This window comes from Sphaeramia orbicularis, chromosome 12, assembly GCF_902148855.1.
Source record: "Sphaeramia orbicularis chromosome 12, fSphaOr1.1, whole genome shotgun sequence".
NCBI lineage: Eukaryota > Metazoa > Chordata > Actinopteri > Kurtiformes > Apogonidae > Sphaeramia > Sphaeramia orbicularis.
The window spans coordinates 59132020-59150792 of record NC_043968.1 but is presented as its reverse complement, the minus strand read 5'-3'; the positions used below and the strand labels follow the sequence as shown (position 1 = coordinate 59150792).

Below are 18773 nucleotides of genomic sequence, written 5' to 3'. Positions count from 1 at the left end.
GTATTTTTTCAGTGAAAACCATGTATTTTCTTGTATTTAATTTACTCATCTTGTAGATGTTCATAGAAGCTTAGATTAAAGTTGGAGGTTATTATATCGGAAACAGAGAAAACTGAAGAAAAAGTGACTTTGGAGAAGATGACGGTGTTTCCACATTCACTACGGAGCCTCTGAATGTCCAAATGGGTCATATCTGATGACCATGAAAAGATGACAAACTGTATTTTACACCAATTATTTCCATGTATTGATAGGAAAAATGAATCAACAGGTATTGAACAGTTTAAATCAGTAGATGGTTTTGGTCGACAGTGGGTGTTTGGGTCTTTATGGATTAATGTGCTCATGTCTTCTCTACAGGACAGTTGTACAGAGGACTCTGCAGGCCATGGAGAAGGTGACCAGCAGACCCAGTATAAAGGACAGAAACCTGCTGGGCTGAGGCAAAGCGCCCACATAGGAGATGGTGTGGAAGATACGAGAGCCGGTAAAAAGGCGGAAGTGGAGCAGAGCCGTGGAAAGTTCCGGTCCAGTCAGAGAATAGAGCAGACCAATCAGCACGAAGAGAATGACGTTCTCCAGGTCATTCTGGTGGCACCTGAAAATGGAAAATGAAGACAGTGAAGTATAACTGAATGACGTTTTCATGTTGCACATAATGCCGCTTTCAATGAAATTACATGGAACTGCCTTTACTCAGCAGAAAACCATGTGTGCATATTCTTTTGAAAGGGGTAAGAGTCATTTGCTGAGAAACAAAAACAGAAAATAACCTCCAAGCACATTTTTTAAAGACTTTGTCAGTTTTCAAATAGACATCTACATCAGCGTAGGACAAATGAAGTAGTCCAAGGCACAACAACACACACAAACATCAAACCCCACCCACCCACCCACCCACCCACCCAAAGGCTCAGAGAGAAGGAAAAATAAATTAAAAAAGAAAAGAAAAGAAAAGGGGACACACATTTCGACTAACTTTTATCAAATAAAAAGAAAGAAATTGTCAGGATCTGGGCCTGTGTGACTCTTTGCTCCTCCCTTGTGGTTATGGTCTGCCTGTGTGACCCTCAGCTCCTCCTTTGTTATAATCATTATCATCATCAGACTCACCTGCTGGCGCTGCGTGGCTGCAGCCAATTACCATTGGCCTATTTAAGGATTAGGTTTGCAGCCATGCAGCGCTGGTCCATTACTCCTTACTCCTTTCCGTAGCCCGGACATTTGATCCATATTCATCCACGGACTCTGACCCCAGGTTTTGTATGGTTTTTTTTTATGGACTCTGTTTTCTGATTTAGTTTTTGTGTTAGGTTTTTGTTGTGTTGTTTTCAGATTTTGTTAAATAAACTTCTTTTTTTCCCCCTTCAGTACTGAGCATTTGAGTCCTTTCTTTTCCCCCTTGTGACAGAAATTTAAATAAAGATTACAGTCTGATGCATAACGGTTGTGTTAATAGTCTGTTATTTGTAAACAGCTACACAATACCAAGGGTCACTGCAAAGATGAGGACAAAAATGAAAAAAAGAGAAGGAATGAAGAAGTCTACTGGAAGGGGATGCTTTGAATGAAGTTTTCAAAAGGGTTCTAAGTTAAGGTAAAATCCCTTCCCTTTTTATCTTTTCTGTATCTAAACTTTTCTCATTTTTAACTTTAACTCTTTTAAAGTATTTTTGTTACTTGGTCTGTGTTTGATTTATTCTATCCTCTAGTGCACAGGTGTCAAACATGCAGCCCGGGGGCCAAATCCGGCTCGCCAAAGGTTTCAATCCAGCCCGTGGGATGAACTTGTGAAATAAAAAATTACACTGAAGATATTAACAATCAAAGATGTTAAGAATAATTTTAGGTCATTTCAATCTAAAGTGGATCAGACCAGTAAAATACTATCATAATAACCTATAAATAATGAAAACTGCTAATTTTCTCTTTGTTTTAGTGTAAAAAAAACAGTTACATTTCACAAAAATGTTTACATTTACAGACTAGTCGCTTAGAAAAAATGTGAATAACCTGAAATGTCTTAATAGACGTATGTGGAATTTTAAAAGTATTCTCCCTGTTATTAAATGTTTTGTGTATTTGTTGATAAACTGTGATCCGTACGTTGTGAGGCACATGTATAAATGATAAACTAAGGCATAATATTGTTAACATTGCACTTTGAATTTTCAGGTTGTTCATATTTGTTCATGTTACGTTCAAGTACAGTTTGTGGATTTAAACATTTTCATTACAGAATTTTACTTTTTTCACTCAAAACTTCTTATACTACTATATATATTATTTTACTGGTCCGGACCACTTTATGTCATATTAGGCTATATGTGGCCCCTGTACTAAAATGAGCTTGACACCCCCGCTCTAGTGGTTTTCATAATAGTCAGGTGTATAAAAAGCTAAATTATTCAATCTAAAGAGAAAAGAAAAGAAAGTAATAGTACTTAAAGTTCAATATGTGACATTTACACATGCTCACGAACTAACATTTTGTTTTGTTTGGCACTTGAAGTCGATCATTTGTTGGCATTCACTCAATTTTTAATGCGATACCAGTCACAATGTGCTGATTTCTATATACTGGAAATAGACTCAGATCAGTCTTTACATGAAAACTTTACAACAGAATTACACACAAAGCTCCTACATTGAACCATTAAGCTGCCAGCACACAGATTTACTCAGCTTCATGTGTTACCTGCGGACTCGTTCAACATGCGGATCCACTCGGACCAGTTTCTTGTCTACTGTGGGGGAAGCAAGTTTAGTATCTTCCAAGTTGGCAAAAACCTAAAGGGAAAGCCCAACAGATCAGATTGAAATGTCTCCCTTTGTATGATGCTTTAATTCACACTTTCTCATTATTCAGGTGAAAAAAAAAAACACCTTTCTTGTCAGGCGGAAGTAAGAGGTCAAAGGTGACATGAGCATCATCTTCAGGACGACGACTGTTGCATAAGTGAAGAAGGCTTGAAGGACCTGGGAGTCCATTATGTTGTTTAGTGAGGACATTCTTCCTGTGAGCATCACTGCAGTAGATAGAATAGAATAGAATAGAATTAATTCAATTCAGTTTTGTTTGTGGAGTCCAATATCACAACGAAGTCACCTCAAAGGCCTTTACAGAAATCGTTGAATAAAAAAACAAAACAAAACACAATGAAAATAGCAAACAGTCAAGTAATAATCAGTTAGTAAACAGTTGATGACGCAAATGGATCAATGTCCTGCGCATCCCCTATCAGCTCCTTCTCAGCAAGAAAAAACTCCAAAAAACCCAGTGGGAAACAAAGAAACCTGGGGAAGAACCATAGAATAGAATAGAATAGAAATGTATTACCCTGCCCTCCAAAGGGGATGCAAGGGGTATTGATTTTGGTTAGGTTTGTTTGTTTCTTTGTGAACACTTTGGGAAAAATGATAAAAGTTAAAACTTTTAATGAATTTTTAAAATCTTTTTTTTTTTTTTTCCCCATTTACTTATAATTGGCGAAATTTCACATGTCCGTAACAGCAAAACTATCGGTTGAATTCATACCAAATTGGGTTTATACATTGCTAGTGACCCAGAATAAATATGGTTACATTTTGGGAAAAGTAGGTCAAAGTTCATAATTTTTATGAATTTTTTAAATCTTTTTTTTCCTCCCATTTACTTATAATGGGCGAAATTTCAAATGTCTATAAAAACATCAATTTTGTTCCAATTTACTTAAAACTTGGCACATATATAGAGGGAATTGATATGCTGATATCACAGGCATAGACATGATGACATTAGCTGGATCAATGCCAAAATAAGCTACAATACGTCAGAGGGGCGGGGCTTGTTGTGCCTGGTACCACTTGTTGTCATCGTTATGCTACAATGAAAAGCAATGTAGCAGCATCTTCCCTGGCAGCCACAATAAAAACTGACAAAAAAAAATCCAATAAAAGAAATAATCCAATAATATGTGGATGATGATAAATGGACTGCATAATTATAAAAACTGTTTAACCCTTAAAGACCTAATGAACCAGTGGCGACACAAACCATCTACTGATCTAAACTGTTTAATACCTGTTGAGCCACTAATCCTACCAATACATGTAAATAACTGGTGTTAAATACAGTTTGTCATCTTTTTATGGTCATCACATATGACCCATTTGGATGTTCAGAGGCTCTGTAGTAACTATGGAAACGCTGTCAATCTTCTACAACATTGATTCACCAGTAAATTTTTTAAAGTCACGTTTTCTTCTGTTTTCTCTTTTTCTGATATGGCCTTCAAACTTTGATCTGAGCTTTATGAATGTCCACCTGATCAGTGAATTAAATATAGGAAAATACCTGCTTTTTACTGTAAAGCACAAAATACAGAGGATAATATTACATCCTTAGCGAAAATTGAAATATAGAGGAAAAAACTATTTTGAAACGTCCACATAAGTAGTACTGGGTCTTTATGGGTTAAAACAGATGCTGCATATTTAATGTCACTCAGATCATCATTACCTCCGCCAAGGAGGTTATGTTTTTGCCAGGGTTTGTTTGTCTGTCTGTCTGTTAGTGTGCAACATAACTCAAAAAGTTATGGAGAGATTTTGATGAAATTTTCAGGGTTTGTTGGAAATGGGATAAGGAAGAAATGATTAAATTTTGGTGGTGATCGGGGGTGGGGGGGCCCACGGGGGGGGGCGCAGACCAGAAAATTTCATCAGCCACTGATCAGCCTTGGCGGAGGTCTGCGCTCTCCGAGTGCTTCTAGTTATATTAGCATTACCTTACATGACCTTGGTTATACCTTATTGAAGATGTCAGTTAACAGCAAAGCAAAGAAAAACTGTGGTGTAGAAACAGTACCATATGTGAGTGTATGGAAACACTAACTATCCTGCAGAATAAAGAAGAGGATGATGTGCCAGCGCCTCCAGTTGTCATTCAGCAGTGTTACTACACCTGAGCGCCTTATTGAGCTAATGCTTTCCCAGTGCATCACTGAAGCCTCCCAGGTTGGACGGAGCAGCCCTGTTGTTCAATTCCCAAAGAAAAACAGGTTTTACATCAACATCTGCTTTCTGAAACACTATTCCAAAGCCTGACTCATTCATTGATGACCTGATTGATCGATGAGGCGAGGCAAAACATCACACCACCACTGACCCCTCTAAAGGCCACTGGCAGGTTCAATCACCACATGACTGCCTTCAGGAGACCATTAGCCCTTTATGACCAACATGGAATCAACCAAAAATACATTGATTAGGAAAAAAAGCTGTTCCCAGCTGGAGACAAAAATAAAAGGGTGTCTATTGAACTGACATGTGAACTGTTGTGAATGTGCCATATTCTTTGAATTAGAAAAAAAAAAAAAAAAAAGATGGAGAAGGCAAAAAGTCGGAGAAACCAATGAAAAACAGAATGTGCAAAACCTGCTGCCTACACATAGTCCTTTGTGGTTAATTTAGTCCTTTTCTGAGTTTAAGGACAAGCTCACACAAGAAAGAGTTCAGACTGGTTTCACTGGAAAACAAGAACAAACAAGTGGTTCCGGGCACAACAAACCCCACCCCTCACACGTATTGTAGCTTATTTTGACATCGATCCAGCTGACGTCATCATGCCTATGCGTGTACTGATGTCAACATATCAACTGCCTCTATATATGTGCCAAATTTGAAAAAAATTGAAAAAAAAATCGATGTTTTTAAAGACATTTGAAATGTCGCCCCTTATAAGTAAATGGAAGAAGAAAAAAGACTTTTAAAAATTCATAAAAAATGTGATCTTTGACCTACTTTTTCCAAAATGTTACCAAATCTATTCTGGGTCACTGGCAATATATAAACCCAATTTGGTATGAATTCAAACAATAGTTTTGCTGCTACAGGCATTTGACATTTCGCCCATTATAGGTAAATGGGGGGAAAAAAGTTGAAAATTCATAAAAAGTTTGAAATTTGACCTACTTTTTCCAAAATGTAATGAGATCTATTCTTCATCACTAGCAATCTATAAACCCAATTTGGTGTGAATTCAACCAATAGTTTTGCTGCTAGAGTGCTAACAACAAAGAAACCGAACCAAAAACAATACCCCTTGTCCCCTCTTCGGGGGATGAGCTAAGAAAAAAGATTACTGCCATGTAGAACAAGGACAGCCGTCAGTGCCTGTTCAGACCATGTACAGTTGTACCTCGCTATAATGTGGTTCACCTTTCACGGCCTCGCTGTTTTGCAGATTATTTTCAGTGCAATTTTGCACGCTTTTTTTTTTACAGCGTATGAACACGCATTGTGTTCTGCGTCCTGATTGGCTAAGGGACAGTAGACTATTGTCAATTAGTCTCCTCTGTGCCACGTCTCCTGTACAGTACAGAATGTGTTCGGCTTGCCAAATTTACATTAATGTTCGATCACTAGCAGTGTGAAGTGCTGTATGTTTGCAAGTTTTGTCCCCGACAAAACCCACAATGTCCACAAGACATTCTGCACCGACAAAGGCACCTGCGGTCACACCCAAAAAGCAGAGGAAGATGCTAACCATCGCGCAAAAAGTTGGACTTCTGGACTTGCTGAAGGAAGGTAGGTAATTGTAAAAAATAAAGCTGACTACTCTGCAGATTTCGCCTATTGCGGGTTATTTTTAGAACATAACCCCCACGATAAACCAGGGACCACTGTGCACAAACACAAGTTACCAACTGTTGATGCGTCTGTTCATAACTGATGTTAGGTGTGTCTTGAGGGATCATCTATAATTGGTTCTGTAATTTCTACCTCACATACAGTTAAAGAAGCTTATCTGTAAGTTAAATACAGTACACATGTTCATATAACATTTAACACACTGACTTTGGAATGATTTATTCACTGTGTTGCAGACAACTTTGAAAATTCTATTTGTTTTTATCAGCTCTCTTGCATGTAGTAAAAGTGCTTAAAACATTAGATGAATTTTAGGTATTCTATTTCATCACGCAGAAAAGAGTAGCAAAGATGTAGTGCCTGTAGATGAGTTCAGGCAGCATCGCACACTATTAAGGACTCTATTCAGTATATCTATGAGGGCTTCTTGAAAATTCCAGACATCCTAAAAATGCTTTAATATGAGACAGAGCATGTCAGCTGAGTAGGCAGTCCTTCAATGCATCCCTGGACACAGACCTGATCAGACTAGTAGAGAATGTGGACAAATGTGTCCCAGACCGCTACTGAATCCATCCTGAGTGATTGGGTGGAAATATGCCTTGAAAAGCATCTGAGTGTGTTTAGAACCGGTGGAAACTGTAGACATATTTGTTTTTGGAAAAGGCTTGTATGGCGCAGTATCTGCACAGTTCACCATCATGCCTTTAGGTTTACATAGAGCTCCAGTTACATCCCCAGAAACTCATGGATAAGATATAGATTGGTCTGTTCCATCTGCTCATGTCTTAAAATCTAGGATGAGCACTCCAGTGTACAAGGAAAATGCTTCCAGAATAAAAACGTTATCAAATTTGAGTCACTAATAAAGAAAAATTAAGTCAAAAGTGCTAATTGGTTGTAGTTTCTAGGATACAGTTTTGGGCCAAAATGTGAAATTCTGAGAATTAATAAGAGAATGGGTTTTTTTCAAAAGGAATGTTTGTCTCAAATCCACCAGATCTACCTCAAAACAGTGTCACATATTGTAATACATTCACTTTACAGGATCTTGCTAGTGGAACATTTATAAATCCATTGTATAAATGTAGATGAACCAACAAATATGTGTAATAACACACATATGTATTGAAAACATGAGCTAACCAGCACTTTTGTAATTTGTTCTGTGATTCATCTTATGACCCCGCCCACTGAAGGGGAGGCAAGGGGTATTGTTTTTGGTTTGGTTTGTTTGTTTGTTAACACTCTAGCAGCAAAACTACTGGTTGAATTCATACCAAATTGGGTTTATAGATTGCCAGTGACCCAGAATAGATGTCATTACATTTTAGGAAAAGTAGGTCAAAGTTGAAATTTTTCTGAATTTTTTAAATCTTTTTTTCCCCATTTACTTATAATGGGTGAAATTTCACATGTCTGTAGCAGCAAAACTATTGGTTGAATTCATGCCAAATTTGGTTTATAGATTCCCAGTGACCCAGAATAGATGTGGTTACATTTAGGGAAAACTAGGTCAAAGTTAAAATTTTTTATGAATTTTTTAAAATCTTTTTTTCTCCCATTTACTTATAATGGGCGAAATTTCAAATGTCTATAAAAACATCAATGTTGTTTCAATTTACTTCAAACTTGGCACATATATAGAGGCAATTGATATGCTGGCATCAGCACACTCAGAGACATGGTGACATCAGCTGGATTGATGCCAAAATTAGCTACAATACTTGCGAAGGGTGGAGTTTGTTGTGCCTGGCACCGCTTGTTAAAGTATGTAAGATTGAGCACATTTAATGTCTGAAGCAGATATTTTCTAAGAAATTGTAGAGCAGTGACACATCAAGGTGGTCTTTGAGAGTCTGCAGATCTGAACATTAACTCAGACAAACAGAGGGTCCAGATGCTACAACAGGAAATTGTCTCTTCAAGTCCAGGCCGTTCAATGCTATCCCCCCTACCAAGAACAAAGCTCAAATCCTTCATCGGGATGTCAGGTTGGTCCGATACATTCATCATTTTCTGGCTTCAGTTATGGCAAGTCCAGTGTTGTGATCAGTTGTGGAAAGGGAGAAGAACGCAACATCCAACCTGGGGTGGACACCTTTCCTTCAGCATCCTGACTTCCAGTTGTCCCGTTCTGCAAACTCACGGCCCTAGTAGTCTCTGTGGACAGGACACTGGCCACAAGACTTTGAAGTGATAATGAAGAACAAACAGCAGACTATCCCACTTTCCAAATACAGACCAACAGCTATGGCCACAATGACACAATTTTGTTTTAAAATCCATTACACTGTCAATACTTAGCATCCAGACAACTGTAGTGTTTCAGGAACCCTAAGACAAAAACATTTGGAAGCACATATAATGATGTCCATATTCACTAAATTATTAGGTCTTATTAGTACACATGACCTTTTACAGAAGAAAACCAGTCACCAGCCTTCACTACTACCTGTTAATTAAACATGGATACCGACTTGCAGGTTATTCTATCATTTTGACTTCACTACTGAATGTTGTGCAGGTAAGTTGTGTCAGCATTAGTCTGTTCTATTTGTCTATTTATATTTCATTAATTAATATTAATAATTTCTAATTAACCCTTTCATGCATAGTGGTCACCATAGTGGACAGTTATTCTCCAGCTCTTCTCGTGTATATTCATGGGTTTTGTTGTTTTAGTTTCATATCAGCCAACACATTACACACTTTTGCATCATCCCACAATACACTACAATTCACACCATTACTGTAACTTTACTGTTCTTAATAAACCTGATCTGCACTAACATGTTTGAATGTAAATCAATTTCTAATTGTTATTAGACTGTAATTTACTTTTTTTTTTTTAACAAAAAGGTTTGGGTTTTTTTGCATATTATCTCCATGAAGTGAGTAATAACTAGTATTAGAGTATGATAAAAGATGAGAAAACATCAGATTAGCTGCATTTAAAAAAAAATATTCTGTAGTTTTCACACAGTATATCACTTTCTGATATTGCATTTTAAATATATGTTTCTTTGCTTCATAAAATTAAACACATGGTGTCCAGCTGAGTGGACATTTTTGTAACTCCATTAAAAATAAGTTCATTAAAAAATTTCAATCACATTGTTTTTTTCATGCCTAAAGAGGAATAAAAACACTCAGGAAAAAAACTCTTGACTAAGGTCCTCATAACTCATGCATCAAAGGGTTAAAACTTACCTTTTTATACTGTTATTGTACTCCTGACAAAGGACCTAATAATACAGAGAGAGGTCTGATGGAGTAAGAGTCTCTTAAACATAGCAATCTGTAAATGGAAGGGGCCAAAAGAGGAGTAAAAGGAGGAGACACTGCTGTAAATGATCAAAAATGAAAAAACAAACATACCTTTCCATTTTTCTAGTGATTATCTTTCTTTCTTATGTATTGTATAAGTCTTCCAATTTCATCTGTTGTTCATTTTTGGATGTCTTCAGGTGTCTTAGAATGTATTAGATTACTTGTAGAGATACCCAGTCCCCCCCCCCCCCCCTTTTTTTTTTTTTTGTGGTGGTCCAAAACTAACGTCTCAGATCCCAGGAAAACAGAGGTGGATTACATGCATTTGCAAATATTTGAATCAATAATTTATCAGTATTTTGTAATGACTCCAATGATATAACATTTAGCAAAAGTAAACATTTCGAAGTGTTAATCTTCTAACAGCATTTACCTCTTACCTTGTTTTTTTGCAGAGTCACTGTGAACAGCAAAGACATGTCTATCAGGTCTAAAGTTCTGTTAATCATGAATGCCTGGAATTCTTCCCGGTGTTGTGTAATCTGTGGGAGTAGCTCTGACCTGAGATAGCACGCGTAACTTTATCACTCACCATGAGTAAACAACAAAGTCAGTAATGTGTGGGTTCTTTTAGATTTGCGTCAGTGTATTTTCTGTATTTAACCATGTAATGAGAAATGACATTGTTTTCTGATGTGGGTGAGTGGATTTTACAGTTCACAGCTGTATTAGAGCACAAAAATAAAGCTTTACCAAACTTTGTGAATAATTCCACAAACATTAGTTGGATTTGATTAAAAAAGTTTAATAAAAGCAAATTTCCCAAGTAAGAAATAAGATGTGATGCAGTTTTTCATGTTTATGGCAACGTTTTAAGTGTTTTTTGCAGCAGTATTTTTTTGTTAGTAAATGTAAGGCATTCATGTTGCATATTTAACCCATAAAGACCCAGTGTGACTTTTGTGCCAGCTCCCAAAAGAATTTTTCTCTCTATTTAACCTTTCCTAAATGATTTATTATAATATTATTCTCTGCATTCTGCATTTTTCAGTGAAAACCATCTATTTTCCTAGATTGAATTCACTGATCATGTAGATGTTCATCAAAGCTCAGAGTAAATTCAAAGGTTATTACATCAAAACAGACAAAAACGAAGAAAAAGTGACTCGTTCAGTCAAATCTATTATTAACTGAGCATAAAAACAAGTGTGTCCATCCACTGTCATTGATCAAACTCCATGATTTTTACGGGTGAATCAGTGTTGTAGAAGATGATAGATTTTCCATGTTCACTACGGAGATTAACGGATGTATGGTTATTCAACAGTTTATATCACTAGATGTTTTGGTCGACAGTGGATGTTTGGGTCTTTATGGGCTAATGTCAGGAACTCTATGACATAGATGTAAGTCTCAGTATTTTATGAAGGGCATTGCTGTCTTTGGTAAACTTTAGGAAACCACACTGGTTAGCCATATTTTCAGAAAAGTACAGCAATTGGACAAAACCGCTCGGTTGCACAGAATTCACATTGGCTGGTTGAATTAAGTTCATTAAGACTGAAACAGCAAGAGGAAAATGAGACAGAAAAGATGCACTTGTGGTGGACTGTCTTCTCTAGAGGAGGAGAGTAGTGTTGAGGACGCTGTAGGCCATGGAGAAGGTGACCACCAGACCCAGTATCCAGCACAGAGCTCTGCTGGGCTGAGGCAAAGCACCTACATAGCAGATGGTGTGGAAGATACGAGCGCCGGCAAAAAGGCGGAAGTGGAGCAGAGCCGTAGAAAGTTCCGGTCCAGTCAGAGAATAGAGCAGACCGATCAGCACGAAGGGAATGATGTTCTCCAGGTCATTCTGGTGGCACCTGAAGATGGAAAAAAAATCAGACTTATGGCATGACTGAACAATGACTTGAACATCAAAATAATACTCCTGAAAAAGAAATGAAGCACGAGATACTGAAAATGAGGAAAAATATTTTTGTGGAAATGAAAAAAATACAACGAGTGATGTATTAATTAGTGTAAAACAAAGAAAGATACAGCTTGTCGTACAAAGTGTATGTTATACTTGTTATTATTCATAAGCAGTGTATCATTACTATTATTATTATTATTATTATTATTATTATTATTATCATTATTGTTATTACTACTACTACTTTGCCACTTGCTTTTACTAGTACTTTCCAATGTGCAATTGCAATGTTTCAGTATTGTTTTTTATGGTTACTATTATAGTTATATTTCTTGTGTGTATATTTGGTGTTTGTGCTGCTATTGGAACCTCAATTTCCTGAGGGCTCTGCCAAAAGCTTCAATAAAGTTCTATCTAATCAAATTGAATCAAATCAAATCTAATCAAATCTAATCTAATCTAATCTAATCTAACAATAGAGTCCTGCAGCGATGACTTTTGTAAGATAACCAATAAATTGGGGTTACTTTCGATCCATTGGATTTGAGTGGTTTAAGGTCATTTGGGTACCTCTTGGTTAAAGGAGTGATATTTTGCAATTTATAAAAATGGAATTATGCATTTTAAAACATTTCCCTGTGGTCTACATAAACTGTAAATGCTATGCTTGGGTCTGAATTCTTCATTAATCCAACTCCACAGGTCCATCTTCAACCCTATTTCTGAGTAATGACACCAGAAAGGTCATTTGGGCACTGGCCCTTTAAATGCACATTAGCCACTTCACGCCCCACCACCTCCAGGCTGTTGGCTGAGCTGCTCTGTCCCATTCAACCAACCTGTTCAACTTAAAACTTAGTAACAACTTAAAGTTTGGACATATTTACAGGATGGACTACAACCGCTGCTGCTGACAAACAATTATGGAGAAATGTTCATCTGATATCTTGTCCTTATATGTTGAAATATCATGATGTAACTAGTTATAGACGTAACAAATCAAGCAGGAATTAAAACGGGATGTAGAAACCCACTTGATTTTGCCAAAATGAATATAAAGATAGTTTTGCAGCACCTGGAGGGTTCAAATTCAAACTTTTAGAACTAGTAGGGTCCAAATACACAAATAAATGTACCAAAGACTAATAAAAGTGGGTTTAGCTAAATATGACCCCTTTAACTTTTGCGGTTAGTGTAAAAGAAAATGTAATGTTGGCCAGATGACGTCACTAACTATGGAAAAACCTTAGAAGAAGGTGGTTGTGGAATTCTATGGGATTACAGGAAGCAGACAACTGCTCATTTTCTGTTTCATACTGAAGGTAAACAAAGTGTTTACTTTGATAATATTTGCTTCTTGGTTTCTTAAATATGATAGATATAAATTGTTTTGGCAGTGATTTAGTTATCAACATATCCTAAGAGTTAAGTATGAGGATGTTTGGTGTAAATGCCAAAAATGAAAGTCTAACTCCACTGTTAATCTGATTTTATGTTGTTTTTTTGTAAACACTCTTTATCTATAGAGAAGTACGTGAGTTGTCATTGAGTGTCATGACATTTAATATCTCCAACAACCTCAGGAGTGTTATTTGGCTATTTGTCCACAGGCACTTTCTTTAAGAGATGTAAAAGCTCTGATGGATTTGGGATTAAAAGCTTGTTAAAAAATTTATTGACTTCAAGACCTGGAACCTGGGATGTTCAGAATGTTACCTTTAGGACTCATTACTGCAGAGACGTATGGCTACAGATTCTCACAAGAACCTCAGTACTTCTTTTTGTATATTTATCAATGATTTTTCCATTTGCCCTTACCTTCGAACACGTTCCACATCTGGATGAACTCTCAGAAGCTTCTTTTTTTCTTCTTCAGTCCTAGCCCGTACTGACACATCCTCCTCATTTACGAAGGACTAAACAAGAGAGAAAATAACTAATCTGAAACATTTATATGTGCATGACAGAAGAGGTTAAAGGTTTCAACCACCCTTGCAAATACACACAAAAGAAGTATACCATATATCCCAAAAAATGAAATTACAATCGGACTTCCTGCAATGATAACTTTAAAAATAGTGAATCAATCAAAATGCAATTTCAGGGTATGAAACTATAACTTATCACCTACATCTTGCAGAAAACCCCATTCGATTTGCTTCAGTGGTCACGGAGAAATGGTGATTTTTGTAAAGCATGTCAGAAGTCCCTTCCCTCCAAGATTTGTAAGGAGATGCATTTCCTTTCTCTAAACTCCTCCCTTACCCTGTCAAAATCGTGGTTTGTTTCAGTGTACCTGAACACAATGAATGCTGTCTGAGCAGGAGTTAGTTGCTGACCAACCAAACCGAATTTGCAGTTTGAGAATTGGATAGGCAAGAATCAAAAAGAAATGCTTGTCAACAGATGTTAGCTTCTTAGGGAACAAATGCAAAATGATTATTGAGAGATCAATACATCTTTCAACAACAGAACCTCAAATGAGTACACAACATTGATATAATGTTATGCACAGAATTTGAATTCATTTGTTAGTTGCCCTGTCAATTGTGAGCAAAATATTTTCATTCATATGGATGCAAAGCGCATCCAAGTGCCAAACTTGGAAGAAATGAACCCATAACATGTTTTATTAAGATCCACATTTCTCTGTGACCACTGAACCAAATTTAATGGGGTTTTCTGCAAGATGTAGGTAAGAAGTGATGGTTTCATACCCTGAAACAACATTTAGATTGTTGAATTATTTTGAAAGTTATCAATGCGGAAAATCCAATTGTAATTTTGTTTTGGGACATACAGTAAAGTGTAACATAGACTGTATATAATTAGTGGACAGAGGAACCATGACATCTGCCACTGTTGTCTGAACTACCATTTTGAAGCCAGTTGTGTGTGATTTGGTCATCACCATGTTGGCTTTTTAGGGGGCAGAAGTGATCATATATGAACAAAAAGGGAATAACTATGGGAGCTCAAGGGGTCAGAGGTTGTGTTAATTGACTTAATTCTAAGCGCTATTAAATAAACTCAAACTCCAACTCAGTAGGCGACTGAAATGTCAAACAGCATGATTCATCAAAGCCTGACAAAGCAGATATGAAAGCCTTTAATTAACATCAGCTCTAAAATTTTAAAGAACCATGAGATCTCTGTGTAGGTTCTCCACCATGAACTGAATAAGTTTCTTGGATGAGGGACGAACGTTTTCAAAAGAGCTAAACCAGTCCAGTTGAACTGAGAAGAACTACCAAGAAGAACCATGAGATCATTCATTAGAGGTTTCAAACCAAACAGATGAGACAGACTCCTGGATACTTTTTTTTTTTACTTTTTAGAGAGAGCTTTAGGGGGCCACACCCAGGGACTGCCAGTGATAGTACAACTGTATCATACAGTACCTCTGTATTGACATTTTTGAGTCAAGGTCCTTTCTCTTTGGTTGTGCCTTTTTATTTGTAATTATAAGAAACAGGAAAGGAAACATACAATTTAAACATACAATTTAAAATAAAAGGAGGAATGTTTATATGCTAGAATAATACTATGTCAGCAGTTATAGATTTTTCATTTTATTTATGTGTTAAATTGTTTGGTGAGACTGTACTACCATATGTACACTGTGAGTGAAATGTGAGTGATGTCACCATTGGTTTGTGGTGTAATATCTTAAATCTGTAATTCAGGAAGACTGGGGGGTTGAAATTTACCAAACACTAACTTACTAAAACACCAACTACACTGACAACTACAGTTATAGTAAAGGCTGCCATGTAAACTTAGCCTGTTGATAAATGGTCTGTGTGAAGTTTGTATGTTCTCCCCATGTTTTGGGCCTCCTCCCACTGTCTAAAGACACGCACTAATGGGTTAACTGGTAAATCTAAACCACCCGTAGTGAATGTGAGAGTGGATGGTTGTTTGTTTTAATATATCAGCCCTGTGATGAACTGGCGGCTCCTCCAGGGTGTCCCAGACATTCACTTGTTGGTAGTGGGATAGGCTCCACTACCCCCATGACCCTCTTGAGGATTCAGCAGTTCAGAAAATGAATGAATAAATGATAGTACATACAGTTGTGGTTTTGTCAACTTGTGTCAATGCTTAATATGTAAACACATTAATTAGCACTGGCTAGCCTGATTAGCAGGCTAACTGACTAACCATCTAATCCAATAAAAGTAAAGCTAACATTAGCAAGTGTACCTAAATTACACTAACAAGCTGGGTATTGAAGTGAAATAATAGCAAGTTTCATGACAGAATATTCTGATTGTTTTAATAGTGTCATTTCTTAATTACAACTACAGTTTGTCTGGCTTTTACTCACTAAACAGGAGCTACAACTCTGGGCTTGATGTCAAACAACATCACATTGTCTTCAACTATGCATCCCCGTAAGCACAATATAATTTAAATAGTGACTTAAATAAAAATTCACCTTCCACTTGTCATGAAATACGTAAATTATTTATAGAGACTAAAAGCTTTTTTTGTATGAGGCTGCATACACACCACCCTAAAGAGGGAGATTACCAGTTGGGTGGACCGAAATCTTGTTTGTTCATACTCTTTATTATGTAACTGAATAGAAAATGAAAGAGTGAATTCCAAGTCCTAAAAGTAACCCTGTAACTTACTCCTCTTCTGAATCGATAGAACCCAGTCAATGGTCCCATCACCAGCATCTTTACGAGGACGATAGCTGCATAGGTGGTGAAGGCCATGAGCACCTGATCTTCCATCAACTCAGCCATGTCTACTGGTTTTCAACTATACATCAATAAGAAGAGATACAAGTCATTTCATTTCCACTTCAATGCACTAAAAACCTGTTGTATGTGTCACTGTCTATAGAAAAAATATTAGCTGACTCTTTGGGCACCAGAGTGTTTTCTTTTTCTTTTTTTTTTTTGTCAAGAAACATTCAATTTTGATTACAAGATTTCAAAAAGTTGTCGGTTTGTTTCAATCATGTTGCTTGTTGCAGTATTTCAACTTTGGTGCTTAAAGGGTTAACATGTCAAAATAATCAAGATGTTGATAGAAAGTATTATTCAGGGAGTTTATGGTGCTTTATTAGATTAGATCAGATGCAATTTTATTGATCCAACAACAGGGAAATTCACTGGTTAAGACAGCAATAGGGCACAGTGAAAAAAAAAAAATGCATGCATAAAGTAGTGAAAAAAAAACAAACAAACCAGCAATGCAGAAATAATAATAGTAATAAGTAACAAACCTGTATAGGGTATATACATATTTAGATAAGTTACTATTGTTAAGATTAACACCATTTGATGGTTTACAAATGTGGTGTGGGTGGTGGCTAAACCGTGTTCCTTTTTCCAGAGAATGCATGACTGTTATTGCTGAAGGATTTGCTTATTTGAGTCAGAAAAAGGAAGAAGTCATGTTGCAGTTACACAGGAAAACACTCCATTAGATTCACTTTTTGTCTTCACAACTTCTGTAGAACTACTGTCTGGTAACTTGACAGTGAGAAAAACAACACAACAACACACATTTGTAGTTTAAGAGTCTGTCTTACCTCCTGTTGTATCGCTGCAGAAGTGGCGCAAGTATGGATCTTTTGCAGAAGGCGGTTTGCCCTGTCACCCACTCACTGAGAAGGCAGGACAATTGTAACACGACACCTCCTCTGTGTGTCTCTGGCTTTCCACACCTACAAGGAACTCATAACATTCACGCATTCAAACACGCAGATTCAAATGCTTCGTGTGAGTTACAGGTTTATCTACGGATATGGATGACTTACATTTGGATGTAAGAAGTTGGTTACAGTAAGATCGTGTCTAGGTTCGCTTAACCCTTTAAAGACTGCACAGGAAGAGACACACCAGCACAAAGTTTTACGTTTTTGCTTATTCTGAGCTTCTACCTCATCAGTATCAAGAGTTGTGCATCATATCTTTTGTATTTGGTGCAGAGTAAAGTACCATGGTAGATTACTGTGGTTTGAACAGATCATATTTAATATTTCAAAACACAGTGTCTTTGTTACATAACGTCACAGTCAACCAGGAAATATATTTATTGATTTATTTAGTTTCTGCAGAGCCCCCTAAAGGACACTGGGGGGCATAAAATGATGGGTAAAAACCAAAAAAAAAAGACAAATTTTTGCGAGATCTCGCTAAGTGGGATGAAAAAAAAACTTTTGCGAGATCTAGCAAAACTGTTTATATTAAGAGTAATGTTCTTCCAGGTCATCCATGCTCAGAATGGAAACAAAACAAACACGACAAGAGAGTGGGAGAAGTTTACTGAGTTTTATTTTGACCTGGGCCTAAAATACAAAGATATTAAAACAGTGCTTGGCAGTAGACACGGGTTCGATGTTAGTGAGAGACGTCTAAGAAGTTTCTTCAGTGAGAGAGGACGTTCTCGTCACAAAGCATATTTAGATCTTGCGGTCCTGGTTGATTTCATTAAGAACCAAATGCAATACTCCGGACAGCTTCACGGGTATAGATGGATGTACGCAAAATGCAGAGAATGTGGACTACAAGTGAGGACAGAGGATGTGAGATTGGCATTAAAGGAACTGTACATCCATCTATACCCGTGAAGCTGTCCGGGGTATTTTATTTGGTTCTTACTGAAATTAACCAGGACCACAAGATCCGAATATGGTTTATGAAGAGAAAGTCCTTCTCGCTGAACAATCTGTTAGATAAAGTTTGTCTTTTTTTTTTTTTTTTCACCCAATTTTTTTTTTTCTCCCAAAGTCCCTCAGGGGGGGCTCAGTAATTTTCAGTGTGAGAAGTTTACTACATCTTTTTCTCATCGAGTTAAAGGTGTTTCATTTCTTTGGTTCTAACAGTATTAGGTGCAATTTTGTACAAAAGGTCTTGTAAAATACAGTAAATATTAGGGATGCACCGATACCACTTTTTTCCAGACCGAGTACAAGTACAAGTACTTA

At 36.9% G+C, this 18773-nt stretch overlaps 2 protein-coding genes across 4 annotated transcripts; both read right to left on the bottom strand.

The window, feature by feature from the left end:
- Positions 1 to 329: 329 nt before the first annotated feature.
- LOC115429737 (microsomal glutathione S-transferase 1-like) lies at positions 330 to 10959 on the bottom strand. 3 transcript variants are annotated; one of them, XM_030149437.1, is made up of 6 exons: positions 10347 to 10959; positions 10015 to 10097; positions 9847 to 9934; positions 2887 to 3029; positions 2699 to 2790; positions 330 to 598 (listed from the first exon to the last, which is right to left on the bottom strand). In XM_030149437.1, the coding sequence occupies exons 4-6, from the start codon at positions 3025 to 3027 to the stop codon at positions 355 to 357; spliced, it is 477 nt and encodes a 158-aa protein (XP_030005297.1). In that variant the 5' UTR covers positions 3028 to 3029; positions 9847 to 9934; positions 10015 to 10097; positions 10347 to 10959; the 3' UTR covers positions 330 to 354. The 3 variants fall into 3 exon arrangements, with proteins under 3 accessions (XP_030005297.1, XP_030005298.1, XP_030005296.1); XM_030149438.1 differs by lacking the exon at positions 10015 to 10097; XM_030149436.1 differs by lacking the exon at positions 10347 to 10959 and having other exon boundaries at positions 10015 to 10138.
- A 121-nt stretch (positions 10960 to 11080) lies between these two features.
- mgst1.2 (microsomal glutathione S-transferase 1.2) lies at positions 11081 to 17518 on the bottom strand. The gene is made up of 4 exons (XM_030149441.1): positions 17376 to 17518; positions 16465 to 16597; positions 13643 to 13740; positions 11081 to 11771 (listed from the first exon to the last, which is right to left on the bottom strand). Exons 2-4 carry the CDS (start codon positions 16579 to 16581, stop codon positions 11525 to 11527), a joined length of 462 nt encoding a protein of 153 aa, XP_030005301.1. The 5' UTR covers positions 16582 to 16597; positions 17376 to 17518; the 3' UTR covers positions 11081 to 11524.
- Between the last annotated feature and the right edge of the window lie 1255 nt (positions 17519 to 18773).

What these genes read in the sequence shown, in the direction of transcription:
- LOC115429737 (XM_030149437.1), bottom strand. Translation starts at nt 3,027, where the DNA reads ATGCTCACAGGAAGAATGTCCTCACTAAACAACATAATGGACTCCCAG. An exon ending in ACTTCCGCCTGACAAGAAAG is followed by an intron (nt 2,791 to 2,886) that starts GTGTTTTTTTTT and finishes CTTTCCCTTTAG; the next exon opens with GTTTTTGCCAACTTGGAAGA. An exon ending in CATGTTGAACGAGTCCGCAG is followed by an intron (nt 599 to 2,698) that starts GTAACACATGAA and finishes TTCCATTTTCAG; the next exon opens with GTGCCACCAGAATGACCTGG.
- mgst1.2 (XM_030149441.1), bottom strand. Translation starts at nt 16,581, where the DNA reads ATGGCTGAGTTGATGGAAGATCAGGTGCTCATGGCCTTCACCACCTAT. An exon ending in TCTATCGATTCAGAAGAGGA is followed by an intron (nt 13,741 to 16,464) that starts GTAAGTTACAGG and finishes TCTCTTGTTTAG; the next exon opens with TCCTTCGTAAATGAGGAGGA. An exon ending in GATGTGGAACGTGTTCGAAG is followed by an intron (nt 11,772 to 13,642) that starts GTAAGGGCAAAT and finishes TTCCATCTTCAG; the next exon opens with GTGCCACCAGAATGACCTGG.